Source organism: Eptatretus burgeri, chromosome 1 (assembly GCF_056783735.1).
Source record: "Eptatretus burgeri isolate ZD-2024b chromosome 1, Ebu_testis_v1, whole genome shotgun sequence".
Lineage (NCBI taxonomy): Eukaryota > Metazoa > Chordata > Myxini > Myxiniformes > Myxinidae > Eptatretus > Eptatretus burgeri.
The window spans coordinates 86,206,049-86,225,622 of record NC_140961.1 but is presented as its reverse complement, the minus strand read 5'-3'; the positions used below and the strand labels follow the sequence as shown (position 1 = coordinate 86,225,622).

The 19,574-nt window shown below is 44.4% G+C and overlaps 2 protein-coding genes across 2 annotated transcripts in view; both read right to left on the bottom strand.

The window, feature by feature from the left end:
• Positions 1 to 14,237, bottom strand: part of LOC147034897 (uncharacterized) — a 140,686-nt gene extending 126,449 nt beyond the window's left edge. The window contains exons 1-4 of the mRNA XM_085858900.1: positions 14,088 to 14,237; positions 13,575 to 13,725; positions 7,129 to 8,334; positions 4,288 to 4,386 (exon numbers count right to left, since the gene is read on the bottom strand). Coding sequence (XP_085715026.1) covers positions 7,343 to 8,334; positions 13,575 to 13,725; positions 14,088 to 14,237 — 1,293 coding nt within the window. The 3' untranslated portion in view covers positions 4,288 to 4,386; positions 7,129 to 7,342. The remainder of the gene's footprint in view (positions 1 to 4,287; positions 4,387 to 7,128; positions 8,335 to 13,574; positions 13,726 to 14,087) is intronic.
• A 3,002-nt stretch (positions 14,238 to 17,239) lies between these two features.
• Positions 17,240 to 19,574, bottom strand: part of CELF2 (CUGBP Elav-like family member 2) — a 134,227-nt gene continuing 131,892 nt past the window's right edge. Inside the window, exon 14 of the mRNA XM_085890804.1 lies at positions 17,240 to 17,715. The gene's annotated coding sequence lies outside the window, so the exon portion shown is untranslated. The remainder of the gene's footprint in view (positions 17,716 to 19,574) is intronic.

Here is a 19,574-nt window from a genome sequence, read left to right as displayed (position 1 = left end):
ATATGCAGCCTGTGGCTGCTTTGCTGCATCATTTTCTGGGGGCGGGTCTGTGCCGATAATGCCCATTACCAGTATTACCCATTACCAAAAAGGTGCCCATTACCAGTAAACAACAACTCATTTTGTAAGTTTGGTCAGGTAGGGTTTTATCTTTTATTTTTGTTAGTTTGGTAACTAAGGTAGGTTTATTTTAGTTTGGTAAGATAAGTTTGGTAAGTAAGCCGGTACTCATTTTGCTGACCTTACAAGGATGACAGGCTGAATCAACCCAACTGGTGTTAATTCAACGTCACGACAGGGGCTTGAGCTCAAGACCCTAATAATACCAAACTTAAGAGAAAAAAAGTTTCTACAGAGCTAGATATCTGCCTTCCCAGCTTACCCTTGGTGAGCACCCTTACCCTTGGTGAGCACCCACAACTTACCCTTGGCCCATGATCCAATATGATGGACATAATTATTTGGGACTGCCATATGACCTTGACCTTCAACATTTAGGAATATAATGTAAGTTAAGAACATGTGTCCCACCTACAATCCATCCATAAAATTTAACATCATGAAAATCGGTGGAAAATTATTCTAGTTATGAGCAAAAAGGTGTTTTTAGTTAATTAGGTCACAATCCGAAAAAGTAGATCAAGGACACGAATCAAATATCAGGTTCACAACTTCAGTGTAGGTCCACTATTATGATGCAAGGACATCTTGGAAGGCCAAGAGGTCTGAGATTCCACATTTGCAAAATTAAGTGATGACAAAAAAAACTCTTCTTTTTTTTCAGACTGCACTTTGACCTTGACCTTTAACCCAGAGGGGTATAATGTAAATTCAGTCTAAATGCACCTTATGCTAGGCTATCGAGAAAGGGCAATTTAGTTCTGATTGGACAAACCATCAAATTTTCGTGAAAAACGTTAAAATCTATATATAATCAAGCAAGTGTATGTGATTATGTATGTATGTATCAAGTGCATGTATGTATTTACACTACATGGCCAAAAGTATGTGGACGCCTCCTCGTCCATCATCTCATTCCAAAATCATGGGCATTAATAAGGAGTTGGTTCCCCCCTTTGATGCTATAACAGCTGCGACTCTTCTGGGAAGGCTTTCCACCAGATGTTGGAACATTGCTGTGGGGATTTGCTTCCATTCAGCCACAAGAGCGTTAGTGAGGCCGGGCACCAATGTTGGGAGATTAGGACTGGCTTGCAGTCGAAGTTCCAATTCGTCCCAAAGGTGTCTGATGGGGTTGAGGTCAGAGATCTGTGCAGGCCAGTCAAGTTCTTCCACACCGATCTCACTAAACCATTTCTGTGTGGACCTCACTTTGTGCATGGGGGCATTGCCATGGTTAAACAGGAAAGGGCTTTCCTCAAACTGTTTCCACAAAGTTGGAAGCACAGAATCATCTAGAATGTCATTTTATGATGTAGCGTTAAGATTTCCCTCCACTGGAATGAAGGGGCCGAGCCCAAACCATGAAAAACAGCCCCAGACCATTATTCCTCCTCCACCAAACTTTACAGTTGTCACTATGCATTTGGGCAGGTAGTGTTCTCCTGGTATCCACCAAACCCAGATGCATCTGTCGGACTGCGAGATGGTGAAGCGTGATTCATCACTGCAGATAACGCCTTTCCACTGCTCCAGAGTCCAATGGCGGTGAGCTTTAGACCACTCCAGCCGACACTTGGCATTGCGCATGGTGGTCTTAGGCTTGTGTGTGGTTGTTCAGTCATGGAAACCCATTTCATGAAGCTCTCAACGAACAATCTTTGTGCTGACGTTGCTTCCAGTCAGTTTGGAACTCGGTACTGAGTGTTGCAACTGACAGCAGATGATTTTCCCATGCTCCATGCTTCAGCACTCGACAGTCCCGTATTGTGAGCTTGCGTGGCCTTCCACTTCGTGCTTGAGCTGTTGTTGCTCCTCGACGTTTCCACTTCACAATAACAGCACTTACAGTTGACCGGGGCAGCTCTAGTAGGGCAGAAATATGATGAACTTACTTGTTGGAAAGGTGGCATCCGATGACGATGCCACGTTGAAAGTCACTGAGCTATTCAGTATGGCCCATTCTACTGCCAATGCTAATGTATGGGGATTGCATGGCTGTGTGCTTGATTTTATACACCTGTCAGCAATGGGCGTGGCTGAAATAGCCATATCCACGAATTAGAAGGGGTGTCCCCATACAGTTGGCCATGTGGTTTATGTATATCTGCTCTTCACCCACTGGTTGGACAGCTGACCTGATGTAAACCTGACCCCAGGGAACTTTGGTGCATGAGAAGGCCATTCAGCCTATCAAATGTAAAAAAGTTAATAAAGATTTTTGACACATTTTGTTGACACGTGCTTTTGACACAGTCTGGCACCCTGCCCTACTCACCAAACTCTCTTCCCATGGTATTCAAGGCCATCTCCACTCATGGCTCGCAGACTTCCTCTCCTGTCGCAGTCAACGTGTGGCCCTAAATGGAGTTCTTTCATCCCCTCTTCCTGTGCAGGCTGGAGTTCCTCAAGGTAGCGTTCTGGGCCCTGTTCTTTTTCTGGTTTTCATCAATGATCTCTCGGACTCTCTGGAAAATCCTCTATTTCTCTTTGCCGACGACTCCACCCTCTGCCGTACCATCCGTCATCCCTCAGACCGGCAAGCAGCAGCTTCTTCACTCACTGCAGATCTGGATAAAATCACAAACTGGTCCAACACGTGGAACATGTCTTTCAATCCAGACAAATCTCACACTCTCACTATGTCTCTTCGAAAGGACCGTTTACAAACCCCCCCCCATCCACTTTCTCAACAATCCTCTGGAAGAAGTGTTTTCTTTCAAGCTTCTAGGTCTCACTATCTGCCATGACCTTTCCTGGGAAAGTCACATTTCCAACCTCGCCTCAAAAGCCAGTCGCCAACTGGGAATCCTCCGTCGTGCTAAGTCCTTCCTCGTCCCTCTTGAGCTCCTGACCACTTACAAAGCTTTTGTCCGTAGCCTGATGGAGTACTGCTCTCCCCTCTGGGCTGGTGCTCCTGCCTCCCACCTTTCTCGGCTTCACGCTGTCGAAACCAGGGCATTTAAGATCATCGGCATCTCCCGCAATGAAGCTGAGTCTTTGGGCCTCTCACTCAATCACCGCAGGTTGGTCGGTGGTCTTTCTGTCTTCTACCGACTCCTCTCCAGCCTTGCCCACCCTGCTCTCTCTGCGATTTGTCCCCACCACATTTCCACAGGGCGCTCAAGGTCCGCCAACAACCCCCTTCTGGTAAAACTACCAAAATCACGAATCACTGCTCATCTTCACTCTTTCATTCCTCTTTTTTCCCGCCTTTGGAATAAACTTCCTCACTCTATTCTTTCCCATTCTTCCCTCCAGGCTTTCAAAACAGCTGTTCACCACCACCTCTTATCTTCCCCCATCCAAATCCTCGATCTTTTCTACCCCCGATTGTCCACCCAAGCCCACTTCCTTCATTTCTCCTGCTTTCTTTCCTGAAAGTCCCTGAAATGTCCATCTTCTCTTCGCCATGTTCCCCGTCCCATCCCCATCCCTCTCCCTTCCACAGTTCACCTAATGTGTCTGTTCCCCACTGTTTTGTCCCTTCCACTCCCGCCCCTCTTGTCTCATGCCTCCTTGCTGTGAGTTGTGTGTTAGCTCTCATACGAGCCTCGACCAAGGTATACAAAAAAAATAAAAAAAATAAAAAGATGGAACGTTAAATTCACAATCACTTCCCACTTTCTTCCCTTATCTTCACGGTCTGGTGTTTGTCGCGCTACTACTCCTACAGTTGTGGACCGATTCCATCCAGATTTGCAACATAGGATCAGCATGAACCCAATTAATGTATAGGCCTGTTTTTTTTTAAAATATATTTTTCCGGTCATTTTGAGGGGAGGGGAAGGGATGCATATTCTCTAAGTAAAGTGTATCATGTAGCGCCGCCTTTAGGTGGGAAAGGGTATTACAAGTCTGCACTATTTACAGGACAGTATTGCTGTCCCCACATTTTCCAGTGCAGTGAGGTGTTTTCAATTATAAGTAGCAGGAATGTTTCTGCTGCATGCACATAACTTCATGGGGTTTGTTTTTTTTTGGCCTACACAGAGCTGTCAGTTACTTACACACCGTCCAAATAAAAGTATGCATCAGAAGAATGTGTTGCATGGTTGGAACAAGATCGCCCATAGGGTGGGTACTCTGCTGGTGTCTACAATTGTCATTAACTCAAATATTAGGTCAAGGTCAAAAAAATGTCAACCCCGCATGTTTCAAGCTCACCTGGATAGTAGTTCTGGGAAGCTTAAGGGATGGTGCGTCGTCTATCCGTCAGTCTGTCCATCCATCAATCCACAAATACTTTCAACTTCTTCTCTGAAACTACAAATTAGATTTCGATGAAACTTCACAAGATTCAGCAACGTGTATGTACCAAAGTTTGCTCATGGCATTAAAATAAATAAATAAAGCCCAAGGGGTCTTTGTGGGTTGCCCACCAAAATAGTTATTTTCTTTCTTCTCAGAAACGACACACACAATTCCGATGAAACTTGACTGCAACCTTCATCACCCATGACGTACCAAAGTTTATTCAACAAGGAGGTTGCCCCCCAACATAGGTATTTGCTTTCTTTTCCAAAACTACACACAATAGCGATGAAACTTGACCACAATGTTCATCACCCATGATGTACCAGATTGTTCAAAACATTAGAAAAAAAAATATATATATATATATATATATATATATATATATACACTAGTGCAGGCCTGTAGGTGCGTGCCAGTATGTGCAGCTTCGTTCCTTCGCTCTCGTAAACGACGACTGGATTGGGGAATTGTTTCAATTAGATCGGACCAACCGTATCATAAATGGCCATAACTTGGGAAACATACTCAGGTCCCCAGAATCAATTGTGACGTCATATCAAACGAAGAAGAAGAAGAATTGTGACGCCCCCTCTCTCACCCCAAGTCTCGCCCCTCCTCTCTCCCCCCTCTCTCACCCCTAGTCTCGCCCCTCCTCTCTCCCCCTAGTCTCGCCCTTCCTCTCTCCCCCGAGTCTCGCCCCTCCTCTCTCGCCCCCACTCTCACCCCCACTCTCACCCCCTCTCCTGTCCCCCCTCTCCTGTCCCCCCTCTCGCCACCTCCTCTCTCCCCTCTCTTGAATTGTGACGCCCCTCTCTCTCACCCCTCTCTCGCCCCCCTCTCTTGTCCGCCCCCTCTCTCCCCCCTCTCTTGTCCACCCCCTCTTGTCCGCCCCCTCTCTCAAAATGTATTCACAAATGTCTACCAAGCACAACAATTAATTCAAACCTTGCGAAAAACAGCTTTCGAACCCTTGGGAAACAGCTGTTTCCCTTGGGAAAATTCAAACCATGGGATTAATTAATAATTTGAACAATTAATTCAAACCTTGGCATTAATTAATATTTGAACAATTAATTCAAACCTTGGGAAAAAAAAAACAGCTTTCAAACCTTGGGAAACAGCTGAAACGGATGAAGAACGCTATCAAACCTTGAAAAGGCACATACTCAGGTCCCCAGCGTCAATTGTGATGTCATACCAAACGAAGAAGAAGAAATGTGACGTCAATCGTGCAAAAAATAAATAAAAATAAACATTAATTGTGACGTCATTCGTGACGTCATCGCACCGTGTCCTGTCCTTGGTTGACAGACGTTATAGGTCATTATTGGTTGACAGATAATATATGTTGTTGGTTGACAGACATTGGTCATTGTATCACGTTATTCTTTTTATTACTGCCAATTATTGTGTTATTATTATCATTATTATGATGCTGTTATCATTATTCTGAGATATCTGGGAAAAAAATGGCATGATAAGGTGGAACGACACTTCAGCTACGATATATACACCTTTCCAACACTGAAAAAAGCAATAAAATGGCCGTAACTTGGGAACCGCTCGTCCGATTGATATCAAACCTTCTAAAGGCACATCCGCGGGTCCCCGGCAATATTCTGGGCAAGTTTCAATCAGATCGGACTGGTGGTCATCGAGAAACGGCGGTCGCAGACAGACAGACACACATACACACACAGAGATTGCTGGAATTATATATATATATATATATATATATATATATATATATATATATATATATATATATATATATATATATATATATAATATCTGTATATATGAAGTGTGTTAAAAAAGAATCCAACCTTAACTTTTGGTGCGTAAACAAATGAAGCTAGGGAGGCGTGGTTTGGTGCACATATGTAGGCGATCATAATCCGTATGTGTGAATATTTTCCCGCCTGCAGAAGCTGTCAGTCGCCGACAGACCGCCGATGAGTGAGGAAGTGTAAGTGAGCACCGTCGGATTTTCGTTTTTGACAAAATGGCGGAAAAACTTGAACAACGCTACCGCATCAAATTTTGTGTTAAGGGGCTGTCACACCTTGAAGATTTAATCAGCGTATGCCGACGTATAAAGAATTTGTCTAAAACACTGGCACACGTCGAATACGTTATGGGTCAGTTTTGTATACTGTTGTAGTATTCGCGCCCGCCTGGCGTGCGAACGACCGAGTTTCACCAATAGCAGCCGGTTCGCCCACCGAACGGACAATCCAGTCGTGACTTTCTGCAATGGCGTGAGAAACCAGTCAGGATGGGTTTTCAATCCCACCACAACCTTGTCCGTACCCTATCCGCGCTACAGGGTCCGATCGCCAAATCTTCGATTTACCTAATTATTCGTGCAGGTAGGTTACCGAGAGGTTGTACCTCAACGGGACCGCTTGGAAACGAGCCGCTTAAGCAGCCCGCTTCATTTTGGGATAACCGAGTGGGGTAATATCACGCAGTCCCCTTGGACCCGATCACTTTACCGGTTATTTAAAAGCCAACTAATATTCCGCAATACAAGATGGCATTTCAATGGGGGCATGGACGCAACGAACAGGTTTACATTTAAACCAGCACATTTATTTACTCTTCGTATGCAGGAACAATCATGCAGTCATTCAAAAACACCAACATGCACGTATACAGAACAAGCAATGGATGCGGCACGGCAAGTGGGCAAGACAAAGCGCTACAACCGTCTATAAGTACAGTAATTATTAATGTACAGTCACTTACATAGTTTTACTTCTGGGACTCGCCGCCACAACATTCATTCGAAAGAAAAGCAGGAAAAAGACCCCACCAAAGGCAATGTGGTCAGACTGGACCTCTTGGGTCTTTATGGCGTGGGACTTGGCAGACCGAACGAGTCCCACGAGACCGTTGCAGGTTACCTGCACCCTCGTGGTGTCTGGCTTGGGCGACCCGCGACGTCCCGTCCCCACAGCAGCTAGCGGAGCCGCGGTCGAGCTCGGGCCTTCCGTGTGGCAGGCGCGCTCTCTCCGGCTCTCTCCACACGAACGCGCTTGGGCGACCCGCGATGCTCCTTCCCCACGGCAGCTCGCGTAGCCGCGGTCGAGCTCGGGCCTTGCCAAGCGGCTGGGCGATTCGGTCTCAGTCGGCAACTCGTTTGAGAGGAACGAACGGGTCTGTGCTCTGTTGGAGTTGATGCTCTGTAAGAACCCGTCGGTCCCTCAGTGATGCTCGAACTGCGCCGAAGCCCGATCACCTCGGACCGCCTGTCGCTGGCTGGCGAGCTCTCTCCGGCTCTCTCCACACGAACGTGCGGTTCCGCGCGACACAGCAGGCAAGACTGCGCCTCCAGCTCGCGTCTCCTTGGCGACGCCCGGACTCTCCACCGACTGCAAGCTCCAAGCTCCCGACTCCGCCATGAGCCCAGACTTCCACGCAGCTCCTTGGCTTCTGGCTTCCTCCCGACTCCCCGACCTCTCCAGGCTGACTCAGGCCGACCGATCAACTCAACTCGACTCGACCGCGAGCTTGGCGCTCTGCTCGTCCTTTTATAGGGCTGGTGAGACGCGGTTTGGCCTCCGATCCTCGACCTCTGACCTCTGCTCGGAAAGCGGACGTGCGCGAGATCACCAAGCTTGATCCGACGAGCAAACGTCCCGCGTCGTCCTGCCGTGACGCCGCTCGATGCGGACTCGCCGCGGCTGGCGCAAAGATGGCGTCGTTTCGGAAACGAAGGTGAGGCGATGTTTGTGGCGTGGAGATGTTGACGGTTGCTGGCGAAGTGGTGAGGATGGCGTGGTTTGGTGAGAGGAAGGTGTGGTTGTGGTGGTGGAAGGCGGTTGGTCTGAAGCGGTTGTTGAGAGTGATGTTGGTGGTGGTGGTGGTGGTTGTTGAAAAGCGGTTGTTGAGAAAGATGTTGGTGGTGGACGTGGTTGGTCCAAAATAACGATAGTAAAGAATAACGGCGAACTCAAAGATCACAGCCCGGTTAACATGAATAGGTCCCTTTAAACAACGGTGGGGAAATCTATCTGGACACGGGATTATCGGCCTGACTGATCTCGGGACCTTAATGGTGTTCTGTCAATTTCCACAGGCGAAACAATACGTTAAGAGCACGCTGAAGCACGCTGGCATACGTCATAGTACGCCGAGCTCATTGACAAATTTTAATATGCACAAAATTTTTCGACGTATGCCAGCGTATACCACTCACACCTTCTGCATACGCTGGCCATAAGTTGTAGGCACGTTACGCGATCGTTGACACACATCGACATACGTTACTTGTAAGTTACTCATAAGTCGAAACACGTCGAGGTAATGTTTAGCGTACCCGAAACTTATTTCTAACCTATGAGTAACGTGCTTTGAACCTATGTGTCACGTATCTCCAATGCATATTGACGTATTTGACATCTTCCGGACGACCACAGAACTTATTGAACGTGTTTCTAACTTACAGCTACCGTATAATGGCGTATTGGCAGCGTTTAGGGGAATTGGTATATAAAAATGGGCTTCACAGGAGGAACCCGTCAGTGTACCAGACTCCATGTTTTTTTTTGTTTGTTTGTTTTTTTTATCTTCGGCATGACGGTGATGTTGACACTTAAATTTCTAGTGTGATTATGATTTAAATAGTCGAGCAGCAGCGATTTAAATCGTTGAGCGGCAGCCTATGAATAGCCTACGCCACGTGATCTTCGACGATACACTGCCGCACGTTATGCACACGTTAGACTATCGTTGGGCATATGTTGGTATAAGTGATCTCTAAGTTATCGAAACGTTCTGTGTACGTTACTAATACATTATGCATTTGTCCAACTCGTTATGAATATGCCAAAAACTTTTAAAAAAACATCAATCGTTCAGCCTAGAAAAACAATAAAAATAAACCAATGTCACCCGCAGGGTGACCCGTATCTTGCCAAAAGGTGACCACGTGTGACTTCTTTAAGGTCACACTGAGGTGAACAGAGCTGCTATCCACCAGGAGTGACTCCTTGAGGAATATCTGCCTACGAGAGATTCCGATGAGAATCGTTCTACAGAGAAACCAAGAAAAATATGCGTTTGCCTCATAACGTCACCAAATGACGTCATAATGTCTCAAGCTTGACATATCTAGAAAGCACTCATCGAGATGTTCAATTTGAGGTTCTACACGATATGGTTCCTAAAACTTGAAAATTTGACCTTGGGGTTAAATATGTTTGACCTCAGGCGCTAACCATGAAGGTCAAGGCCAATCGCCACCAAAAATTAATCAGCTGAGCGCCAGACCATGAACTATATTCCCATGAAGTTTGAAGACGATCTGATCAAAATTACTCAAAAAATAAGGGTTTCGTCGACTCCCCTGATTTGCGACAAAGTGACCTTGACCTTCAAAATTTTGTGCACTGAAAGGGACCTCTATAGGCCTCTGATATGCGAAGTTACAAAAATTTCCAATGATAACTGTGCTCTGCAGAATTTTTTATACGTGATTACAGACAAACAAACAAAAATTAAAATAAAATAAAAAAAACATACAAACTGACTAACATATCTTGCAAAAACTTCGTTTTGGCAAGATAAAAAACCCGAAGAAAACTATGAAGAATGCTGCAAAGAAGTCTCCTGGCCGTGGCCGTGGACGCGGACGCAAGGAGGATCCATGATCACCCACACCCTCCCCAGCACACTCACCTACGACTACTGACATGGACCTACTACTACTACTACTACTACTACTACTACTAATGCTACGCTCACCTACTACTACTACTACTACTACTACTACTACTGATACTACTGACATGGACATGTACTCACCATGGAGTCTGAAACACTGATGGGTTCCTCCTGTGAAGCCCATTTTTATATTCCAATTCTCCTAAACGCTGCCAATACGCCATTATACGGTAGTTGTAAGTTAGAAACACATTCAGCAAGTTCTGTGGTCGTCCGGAATATGTCAATCAAATACGTCCACATACGTGAATGTGCGTTGGAGATACGTTACACATAGGTTCAAAGCACGTTACTCATAGGTTACAAATAAGTTTCGGGTATTCCAAACATTACCTCGACGTGTTTCGACTTATGAGTAACTTATAAGTAACGTGTGTCCACGTGTGTCAACGATCGCATAACGTGCCTACAACTTATGGCCAGCGTATACGGAATGTGTGAGTCATACGTCGAAAAATTTTGAGCATGCTTAAAATTTGTCGATGTGGTCGGCGTTCTATGACGTATGCCAGCGTGCTTCGGTGTGCTCTTAACGTATTAAAAAGTTACCCATAAAGTATTCGACGTGTGCCAGCGTATTTGGCAAATTTTTCATACGTCGGCATACGCTGGCTAAAACGTCAAGGTGTGACAGGACCTTGACACTTCGATGTCTAGTGCGGTTATGATTTGAATCGTCGAGTGGCAGCCTTTTAATAGTCTATGCCACGTGAACATCGGCGATACGCTGCCGCATGCTATGCATACGTTAGACTATCGTTGGGCATACGTTGTGAACGCCGACAACACGCTAAGCATTCGTTGGTATAAGTTATCTATAAGTTATCGAAACGTTCTGTGTATGTTACTAATAAGTTATGCATACATTCAACTCGTTATGAATATGCCAAAATATCACTGGCGATGAGACCTGGGTTTATGGGTACGACCCAGAAACCGAGTTCCAGTCATCACAATGGAAGCATCCAGCATACCCGAGGCCAAAAAAGCAAGGAAGGTCCGCAGCAATGTCAAACTCATGCTGACCGTCTTCTTTGACTCCAGTGGCGTGGTTCATCACGAGTACATACCACACGGCACAACCTTCACCAAAGAGTACTCCCAAGAGGTACTTCATCACCTTCGTGACGCTGTGCGACGCAAACGGCCGGACCTGTGGGCATCGGTCAATTGGCAGCTCCATCACAATAACGCAACCGCCCATTCTTCACATTTGATACAGAGTTTCCTGGCCAAACACAACGCACCTGTGCTTCGTCAGACTCCCGACTCTCCCGACATGGCTCCGTGTGACTTCTGGCTTTTCCCCAAGCTGAAAATGCCCCTTTAAGGGACCAGATTTCAGTCCAGAGAAGACATCATGCGGAATGCGACGGACCAGCTGCGCGCCATCCCAAAAGAGGAGTTCCAGCGCTGATTCCGACAGTGGCAGAACCATTGGGAGAAGTGTGGGGCAGCTCAAGGGGACTACTTTGAAGGAGATTAGTGCAAGTTTGTTGTATCTGGATACGAGTATTTTTTATGAACAAAGGTCGATACTTTTTGAACACATCTCGTATACATATACATATATCAGGGTTTAAGGGGGTCTTCAGGGAGGTTGCCCACCAAAAGAGGTATGTTTTCTTCTCAGAAACTACAAACAAAATTCTGATGAAACCTGACCACAACCTTTGTCACCCATGATGTACCAAAGTTCGTTCATGGCAATAAAAAAAAAAATCCATAGGTATCTACTTTTTTCTCCATTACACATTTTGTGAGTCATCCATGCCTACCAGTGGTTCCCTCGTTATCTTATCCAGCCACTACCAGGTGAGTGCCTAGGGGTATTACCCCATGTTTTTATTCCCATTATTGATGTAAAATTTTATTTCGAAAGTCCCAGGCAGATCCAAGACACAGCTCAGAAATTGGCAGAAAAGACAAAGAAATCAGAAAAACCAAAATGGTGGTTTAGTCCTCCTGTTGGTCGAAGAAACTCTGAGGTTCCATAAAAAAATTGGGGCATTAATTGTAGAAACAAACCCAACAAAAGGTGTAAATAACCTCCCCACCTCCTTATCTTGCAGGGGTGGCTTAATTACATAAATTGATAAATGTCAAAACTATGAGAAAAATTTCATAAATGTAACATCAAACATTACAGTTAGTTATGCATGACCCAGGATATGCTCTAAATGCTCGTTTTGGTGCTGGATGCAGACTTGGATGTGTCTCACAAAGTTATTGATGACTCTATCACATGGATTGATCTGATTTTGACTGTGATGGCTTCCTTCAGCGAAGGGATAGTGCTTGTCCTCCCCTGCTATACAGAATATTTGAGATATCCCCACAGATTAAAAAAATATATATCTAGGGAACTGATATCAAGGGAGTGCGAGGACCGTTCAACGTCAAAACGGCGACTGATGGATTTCTCACCAAAGTGCTCTAACTGCTCTCAGCTCACATTAGCCGAGTAAGGAATTGCTCTGTATTGCTGGAAACACTGTTCATTTCTAACAACTCCTCTCTTCATACCAAGAATAGCCCAGAACTTCCACAGGACCTTGCTGTAGTGATCAGAATTGATGCTAACAGCATTTCCGTAATTATCCTCAAATGATAATCACTCCCATTATTCTGTGCTTGCCGATTGCTGCACATTCTGTGCTTTTGATAGAGTGGAGAGGTCTTTGAAGCAGTTCTTCATGTTTCTCAATTTCCCGATAAACATTGTTTTTCGAGTTTACATATAGGCCTACATTGAGAAAGAAATGAGCGTCGTCTGAAAACTAGACATTAGAGCAAACCAGGCTCTTGTTCAATTTTCTCAATGAACCATTGTGCCAGCTGAACATGTTTTTGTCCGAGTTTGCCAACTTTTGTTCAATTTGAATCGTGCAGGGGTACAGTTTCATGTGCTTTTGGAGAATGTTCAGCAGATTCCCCTTTTCATACCAGGTGTTCTATATCAGCTATCCATATTTGAAACATAAAAGAGAAGTGAGTAAAAATGGAGTTGTTGGATTAAAAAATAATAACAAATAATAATAATAATAATAATGGGGGGAGGGGGTCAAATTTCATTTTGAGCACCCTGTACAAGGCATCTCAGACCTCCGTGCATGTTTGATGGCAGGACGGAATGTGGAGAGATGTAATACATCGTTATCAAGATTGAGCTTAACCCTTAATTTACGACTCGAGGTAGTTCCTTTCTGACATGTTTAACTAATTGGGGTACAGCCTCAAAGAAAAGGTGAAGCCTGCAGGATTGACTTGAGAAAAAAAAAATGGGCGATAATTAGTAAAGGTAATGGCCAAGAAGGCATGCGGCATTTTCAAAATCTCAACAGGAATTCCAACGGTATGCATGAGGGTGCAAAAGCATCAGTGCATGCTGAAAAAGGTTTATCCAATATGGAAGTATGGTTGACAGGAAACCACGTGTTCGACCCCAAAAGACCACCGGTACTTACAAGAAAGATCATGTGCAGGAAGCAGTAGAAGCAAGTCCAAGGAAATCTGTGCAACAGGTGCAATGCGAACTTGAAATCTCCAAACTTGGTATCCACGATCCACCGTATCCTGAAGCGGTGTAGATATCACCCTTTCAAGGTTCACCTTTGCCTGCAGTTAAATGATGGCAATCTACTCCTTCAATTCAAATTATGCATGTGGATATTCGAGAAAATTGAGATCACACATCACTGGCATCACTGCAGACTGGTCTTCTCAGATGAAGCTGTGTTTCATGTGAATGGTACTATTTAATCGGCACAAGCCAAGACTGAAATACTGTAAACAATTATCAGGTCCTGTAGAGAAGCAGCTCCTGTACATCGTGCTCAAGCGACTGTGTGGGCCACGGTGAAATGGGAAGGAGTAATACCCTTCATGGCTTCTCAATAATCGGTACAATCTTTTCCAGTAGGATGATGTGCCACCATATTACTCCTTTGAGACACGCAACGTTTTGAATGACCACTTACACAGACTGTGGATTGGTCCTCAGGGGCCACTTGCGTGGCCAGCGAGGACACTCTATTTGACAGTTGCGATTGTGTTGTGGGTGCATCTGGGCATGGGTCGTCAACAAACAGTCTCATGTCCCAGAACTTGACAACCATACAGAGCAGCATTGCTAATATTTCTGCAGCAGTAGTGAGAAAAGCAATGGAATGATTTGCCCCATATGTGGCAGTTGTGCTCCTACGGAGATCATTTTAAAGGGATGTTGCTATAAAATGTCAACACCAATACATATTTCTGTGTAAACATTTTCGAAGTTCTAAGGGAACTTTCAATAATATTAAATCAATATAGTTTTATTTATATTAAACGTGTGTACATACAGGTTTCTTGGACACCATGTATTTGCCAATTTGTTACTGGATACAGAGCGGTGGCCTCTTTTTATTACCAGTAAATTTCGCACCTGTTATCTGGTCAAAGGGATGATACCTTAGGTTATGTGCCCTCACTTCTAAGCGGTCTAGCCTGGGTTTGAATCTGGACTGAGTGAGAATCTCAACCTGATGTTTCACATACAAGGTGATACATCACTGCATGCGACGTCCATTGTAAGGGTGTTCAGCAGGATGACTCGTCTGCTAGCAATGGTCGTTGGTGAACGTTCAACAACCCGTGATATCTTCAGCAAACAGGAGGCAAGTTAAAATCGGTACCCTGGTCAAATTCCTGCCACCTTCAGTCGAACATCAGGCCAGACCATCCGGGTCGTGAACGATTTTGACAAAAGATTTCTCAGCAAAATAGTAGTAGTTGTAGTAGTAGTAATCCAGCCTGTCAGATCACACCTGTCAAAATCAAAATTCACCATTTACTGACTTAAATCAAATCAATCTCTTTCCTGTTGATGAGGAATCACAACCATTTACCTTTCCCTTCTTTATTTCAAAGTGCCATCTCAGAAGCACTTGATTTCAAATGTCACACCTGTCGCTTTAAGCTCATTCTGACTTCAATAAGAAAACCGACCGATCGTGTGTAATTACACTTTTCTTCAAGCGTTATCCTATGCAAAGAGGATATGAGCACAGAATTAGAGGAAGAAGCTAGTCCCCCAATTAACAGGATCAAAATTCAATTTTTCCAATGGAATACCATCCCAGATTGGAATCCCGAAATACAAACGAAGTCAGCGTACAATGTCAAAAAGGGATAATGTGGCAATTAAAATGTCAAAAATAAGCATTTTCATCATCCAACAGTCACTCACAGTCCAAAAGTGCCAAGTATGACGTCACTACAAATTGCTGTATTTAAGACCCGTATTATCTATTTGTATGCAGCCGAAAGCTGCGTTGCTGCATTATTTTCTGGGGGCACAGCTGTGCCGCTGATGCACTGCCCCCTTGTTACCAGTAAGCTGGTACTCATTTTGCTGACCCCAGAAAGATAACAGGCTGAGTCAACTCAGCTGGTGTTAATTCAATGGCGGGACAGGGGCTGGAACTCAAGACCCTAATATCTTAAGCCAGCCACCTTGACCGTTAAGCCAAAAGCAAGCCGAAGGACCTGTCGTCTTGCACAACATCTTAGTTCCCTCCCACTTTTCCCCACAAAAGCCAGAGCCATGCAAACGAGACAGAGCATTTAACGATGCAGAGGCTTGCCGAGATATACAGTGGGGAGAACAAGTATTTGATACACTGCCGATTTTGCAGGTTTTCCCACTTACAAAGCACGTAGAGGTCTGTAATTTTTATCATAGGTACACTTCAACTGTGAAAGATGGAATCTAAAACAAAAATCCTGAAAATCACATTGTATGATTTTAAAATAATTAATTTGCATTTTATTGCATGAAATAAGTATTTGATACATCAGAAAAACAAAACTTAATATTTGGTACAGAAACCTTTGTTTGCAATTACAGAGATGAGACATTTCCTGTAGTTCTTAACCAGGTTTGCACAGACTGCAGGAGGGATTTTGGCCCACTCCTCCATACAGATCTTCTCCAGATCCTTCAGGTTTCTTGGCTGTCGCTGGACAACACAGACTTTCAGCTCCCTCCAAAGATTTTCTATTGGGTTCAGGTCTGGTGACTGGTGAGGCCACTCCAGGACCTTGAGATGCTTCTTACGGAGCTACTCCTTAGTTGCCCTGGCTGTGTGTTTCGGGTCGTTGTCATGCTGGAAGACCCAGCCCCACCCCATCTTCAATACTCTTGTTGAGGGAAGGAGGTTGTTTGCCAAGATCTCGCGATACATGGCCCTATCCATCCTCCCCTCAATACGGTGCAGTCGTCCTGTCCCCTTTGCAGAAAAGTATTCCCAAAGAATGATGTTTCCACCTCCATGCTTCACGGTTGGGATAGTGTTATTGGGGTTGTACTCATCCTTCTTCTTCCTCCTAACACGGCGAGTGGAGTTTAAACCAAAAAACTCTATTTTGGTCTCATCAGACCACATGACCTTCTCCCATTCCTCCTCTGGATCATCCAGATGGTCATTGGCAAACTTCAGACGGGCCTGGAATTGTGCTGGCTTTAGCAGAGGGACCTTGCGTGCGCTGCAGGATTTTAATCCATTACGGCGTAGTGTGTTACCTCTGGTTTTCTTTGATACTGTGGTCCCAGCTCTCTTCAGGTCATTGACCAGGTCCTGCCATGTAGTTCTGGGCTGATCCCTCACCCATCTCATGATCATTGAGGCTCCACGAGGTGAGATCTTGCATGGAGCCCCAGACCGAGGGAGATTGACTGTTATCTTGAACTTCTTCCATTTTCTAATAATTGTCCCAACAGTTGTTGCCTTCTCACCAAGCTGCTTGCCTATTGTCCTGTAGCCCATCCCAGCCTTGTGCAAGTCTACAATTTTGTCCCTGATGTCCTTAGACAGCTCTCTGGTCTTGCCCATTGTGGAGAGATTGGAGTCTGATTGATTGAGTGTGGACAGCTGTCTTTTATGCAGATAACAAGTTCAAACAGGTGCAGTTAATACAGGTAATGAGTGGAGAATGGGAGGGCTTCTTAAAGACAAAACTAACAGGTCTGTGAGAGCCAGAATTCTTACTGGTTGGAAGGTGATCAAATACTTATTTCATGCAATAAAATGCAAATTAATTATTTTAAAATCATACAAAGTGATTTTCAGGATTTTTGTTTTCGATTCCGTCTTGCACAGTTGAAGTGTACCTCTGATAAAAATTACAGACCTCTACGTGCTTTGTAAGTGGGAAAACCTGCAAAATCGACAGTGTATTAAATACTTGTTCTCCCCACTGTATACATTACAGTAGATCTGTATTATAAAGGAGATCTGTGTTGGCCTCTCTCGTCCATTAGGGAATGGGTGAGGCTAAGACTGAATGCGTCTGACTGGGTAATTAGAGACATCTACGCTGAAAGATAGGAGCACAACGGGCGAGTAAAATCTGGCTGAGATTCGTGTCCTGTTAAACTGAACTACAAATGCACAAACCAAGGAATTTAGTTAGTGTATTTACATTGCTCAATGACTCAAAGCTGCACAATTTAGGCCTTAAAATCCTCCACTTCAAAACAAAATTCAACTCGATCCTGATGCTCATAACTGATGCAAGTGACACAGAACTATACGGAGAAAAACTGCAAATCAAAGTCGAGAAAGCCTGCAAAGAAAAGAAAAAAGAAGGAAAAAAAAAGTCATTACAAGTAGAATACAAAAAAATAAATCTTGAACGATTTATCAGAGTTCATTTTCACTTGCGGCAAGCACCAAACGGCTGGATTATTGTCGAGGCATCAGAAGGTCAGATTGTGGTAATAACACACGAATCAGACTGCACGCAAGCATGTTCCTCAAGTGGATTTCATGGCATTACTCAAATGAAAATAGTTCAACTTTCCCCATTTTAAGCCATTTCATTAATTCAGAAATGTTTCAGCTCAACTTCCTGTCTTCTTATCAGCATGGAAGAGACATGTGAGTAGGAGGGAAGGGGGGGGGGAGCAGTTGGAAATGAACTCTAACATCCAAGCACAAGGTAGATTGAAGAAACCAAAATAGCCATGTGATGCCAGGAGTTTTTCTTTTAATGTAAAATATCAACCGGTAAAAACACATAAACAAACACAAGAAGGTTAAATGTGGCATTCTAATGTTGTCTTGGCAGGAAAACAAAGCATTCACAGAAGGCATGTAGTTAGAATGGATCGGTATTGCGAGGAGGCTTTGCTTGCAAAAACATGACAACCAATTTGATAATAAAAACACAAACATGCAAAAATATGGTACCCCACCTTGCTTTCAAAGCTCTGAACCGATGGCATCCAAAGCTATTTACCCTCATGGCAGCGTCTTCAGCCCCAACCTGCTTCTCTTCTTAATGAATACCTTTGCTGTAGCGTCCCCTTCCCTCAGAATGGCAGGCAGCAGTCTCTTCACCTATCTGCAGACCTTGATAAAATCACGAGCTGATCAAAAACTTGGAATGTCTTTCAACCCTGAAAAATCTCACTCTCAACTCGTCTCTCCAAAAGTATCATCTGTTGAACCTTCCCATCAACTTCGTTAAGAAACCCTTTGAAGTTCACTCCCTAAAACCTGTTGGCCTCAACATTAGCCACGATCTTTCTTGGACAAATGTATCAGAGTTTTCCTTAAAAGCCACTCACCAACTGGGCAACCTAAACCATGAAATTGGAAAATTCTAACCTTCAAGGCGTTAATCCATAGCTCTGTAGAGTACTGCTTACCACTTTGGGCTGGCGCTCCTGCCTCTCACATTTTGAAGACACATAGTCTAAACCTCAAAAACAAGTGGCACGGGGAAACCGATTATTCTTGGCTTGATGCTCCCACATCGCAGACCGGATGATGGCCCATCTTCCACAGCATCCTTTATGGTCTTGCACCCTATGCAAATTGTGCTCCGCTTCACCTCTCTCATGCTCTGAGCTCACCTTAACTCATTTGTTCCTCTCTCCTCACACATATGGAACCATGTCCTCAATCTGTTCAATCTCATTATTTTCAGGGCTTACCTCCGCTTCACGTCACCTGACTTCTTATCACTCCTCATATTTTCAACAATCATTAACCTTCTGCAAGCCAACCTCTTCCTTCCCAGGTTAGGGTTTTCTCTCCTCTCCCTCCACCCACCTTTCCATTGAAATGATTGCCGCTCTTTCATCCATGTATTTTCTTCCTGCTCTTTCAGCAGCTTACTTCTGCTTCATCTTGGTTACCCACCCCCATGTCTTCCTCCCCCATTATTCCTCAAACTCTTTTCTTTCCACTTTGTTCAAGCTGCTCTGTTAAGGTTTGTCTACGAACCTTGGCTTCATATACAATGAGATGGAGGCAAATATCCACCCAACTGAGTAGTTTTAAAATTTTACAGTAAGGGTGCATTTTACATTAGGGTGATTCAAGGGTTGCATGGATATTATATTATAGAACATGTAATAACATACATGGTCTACCCTGAACAAGTGACAGGAAGTGAAATAAACACTGGTCAAAGCA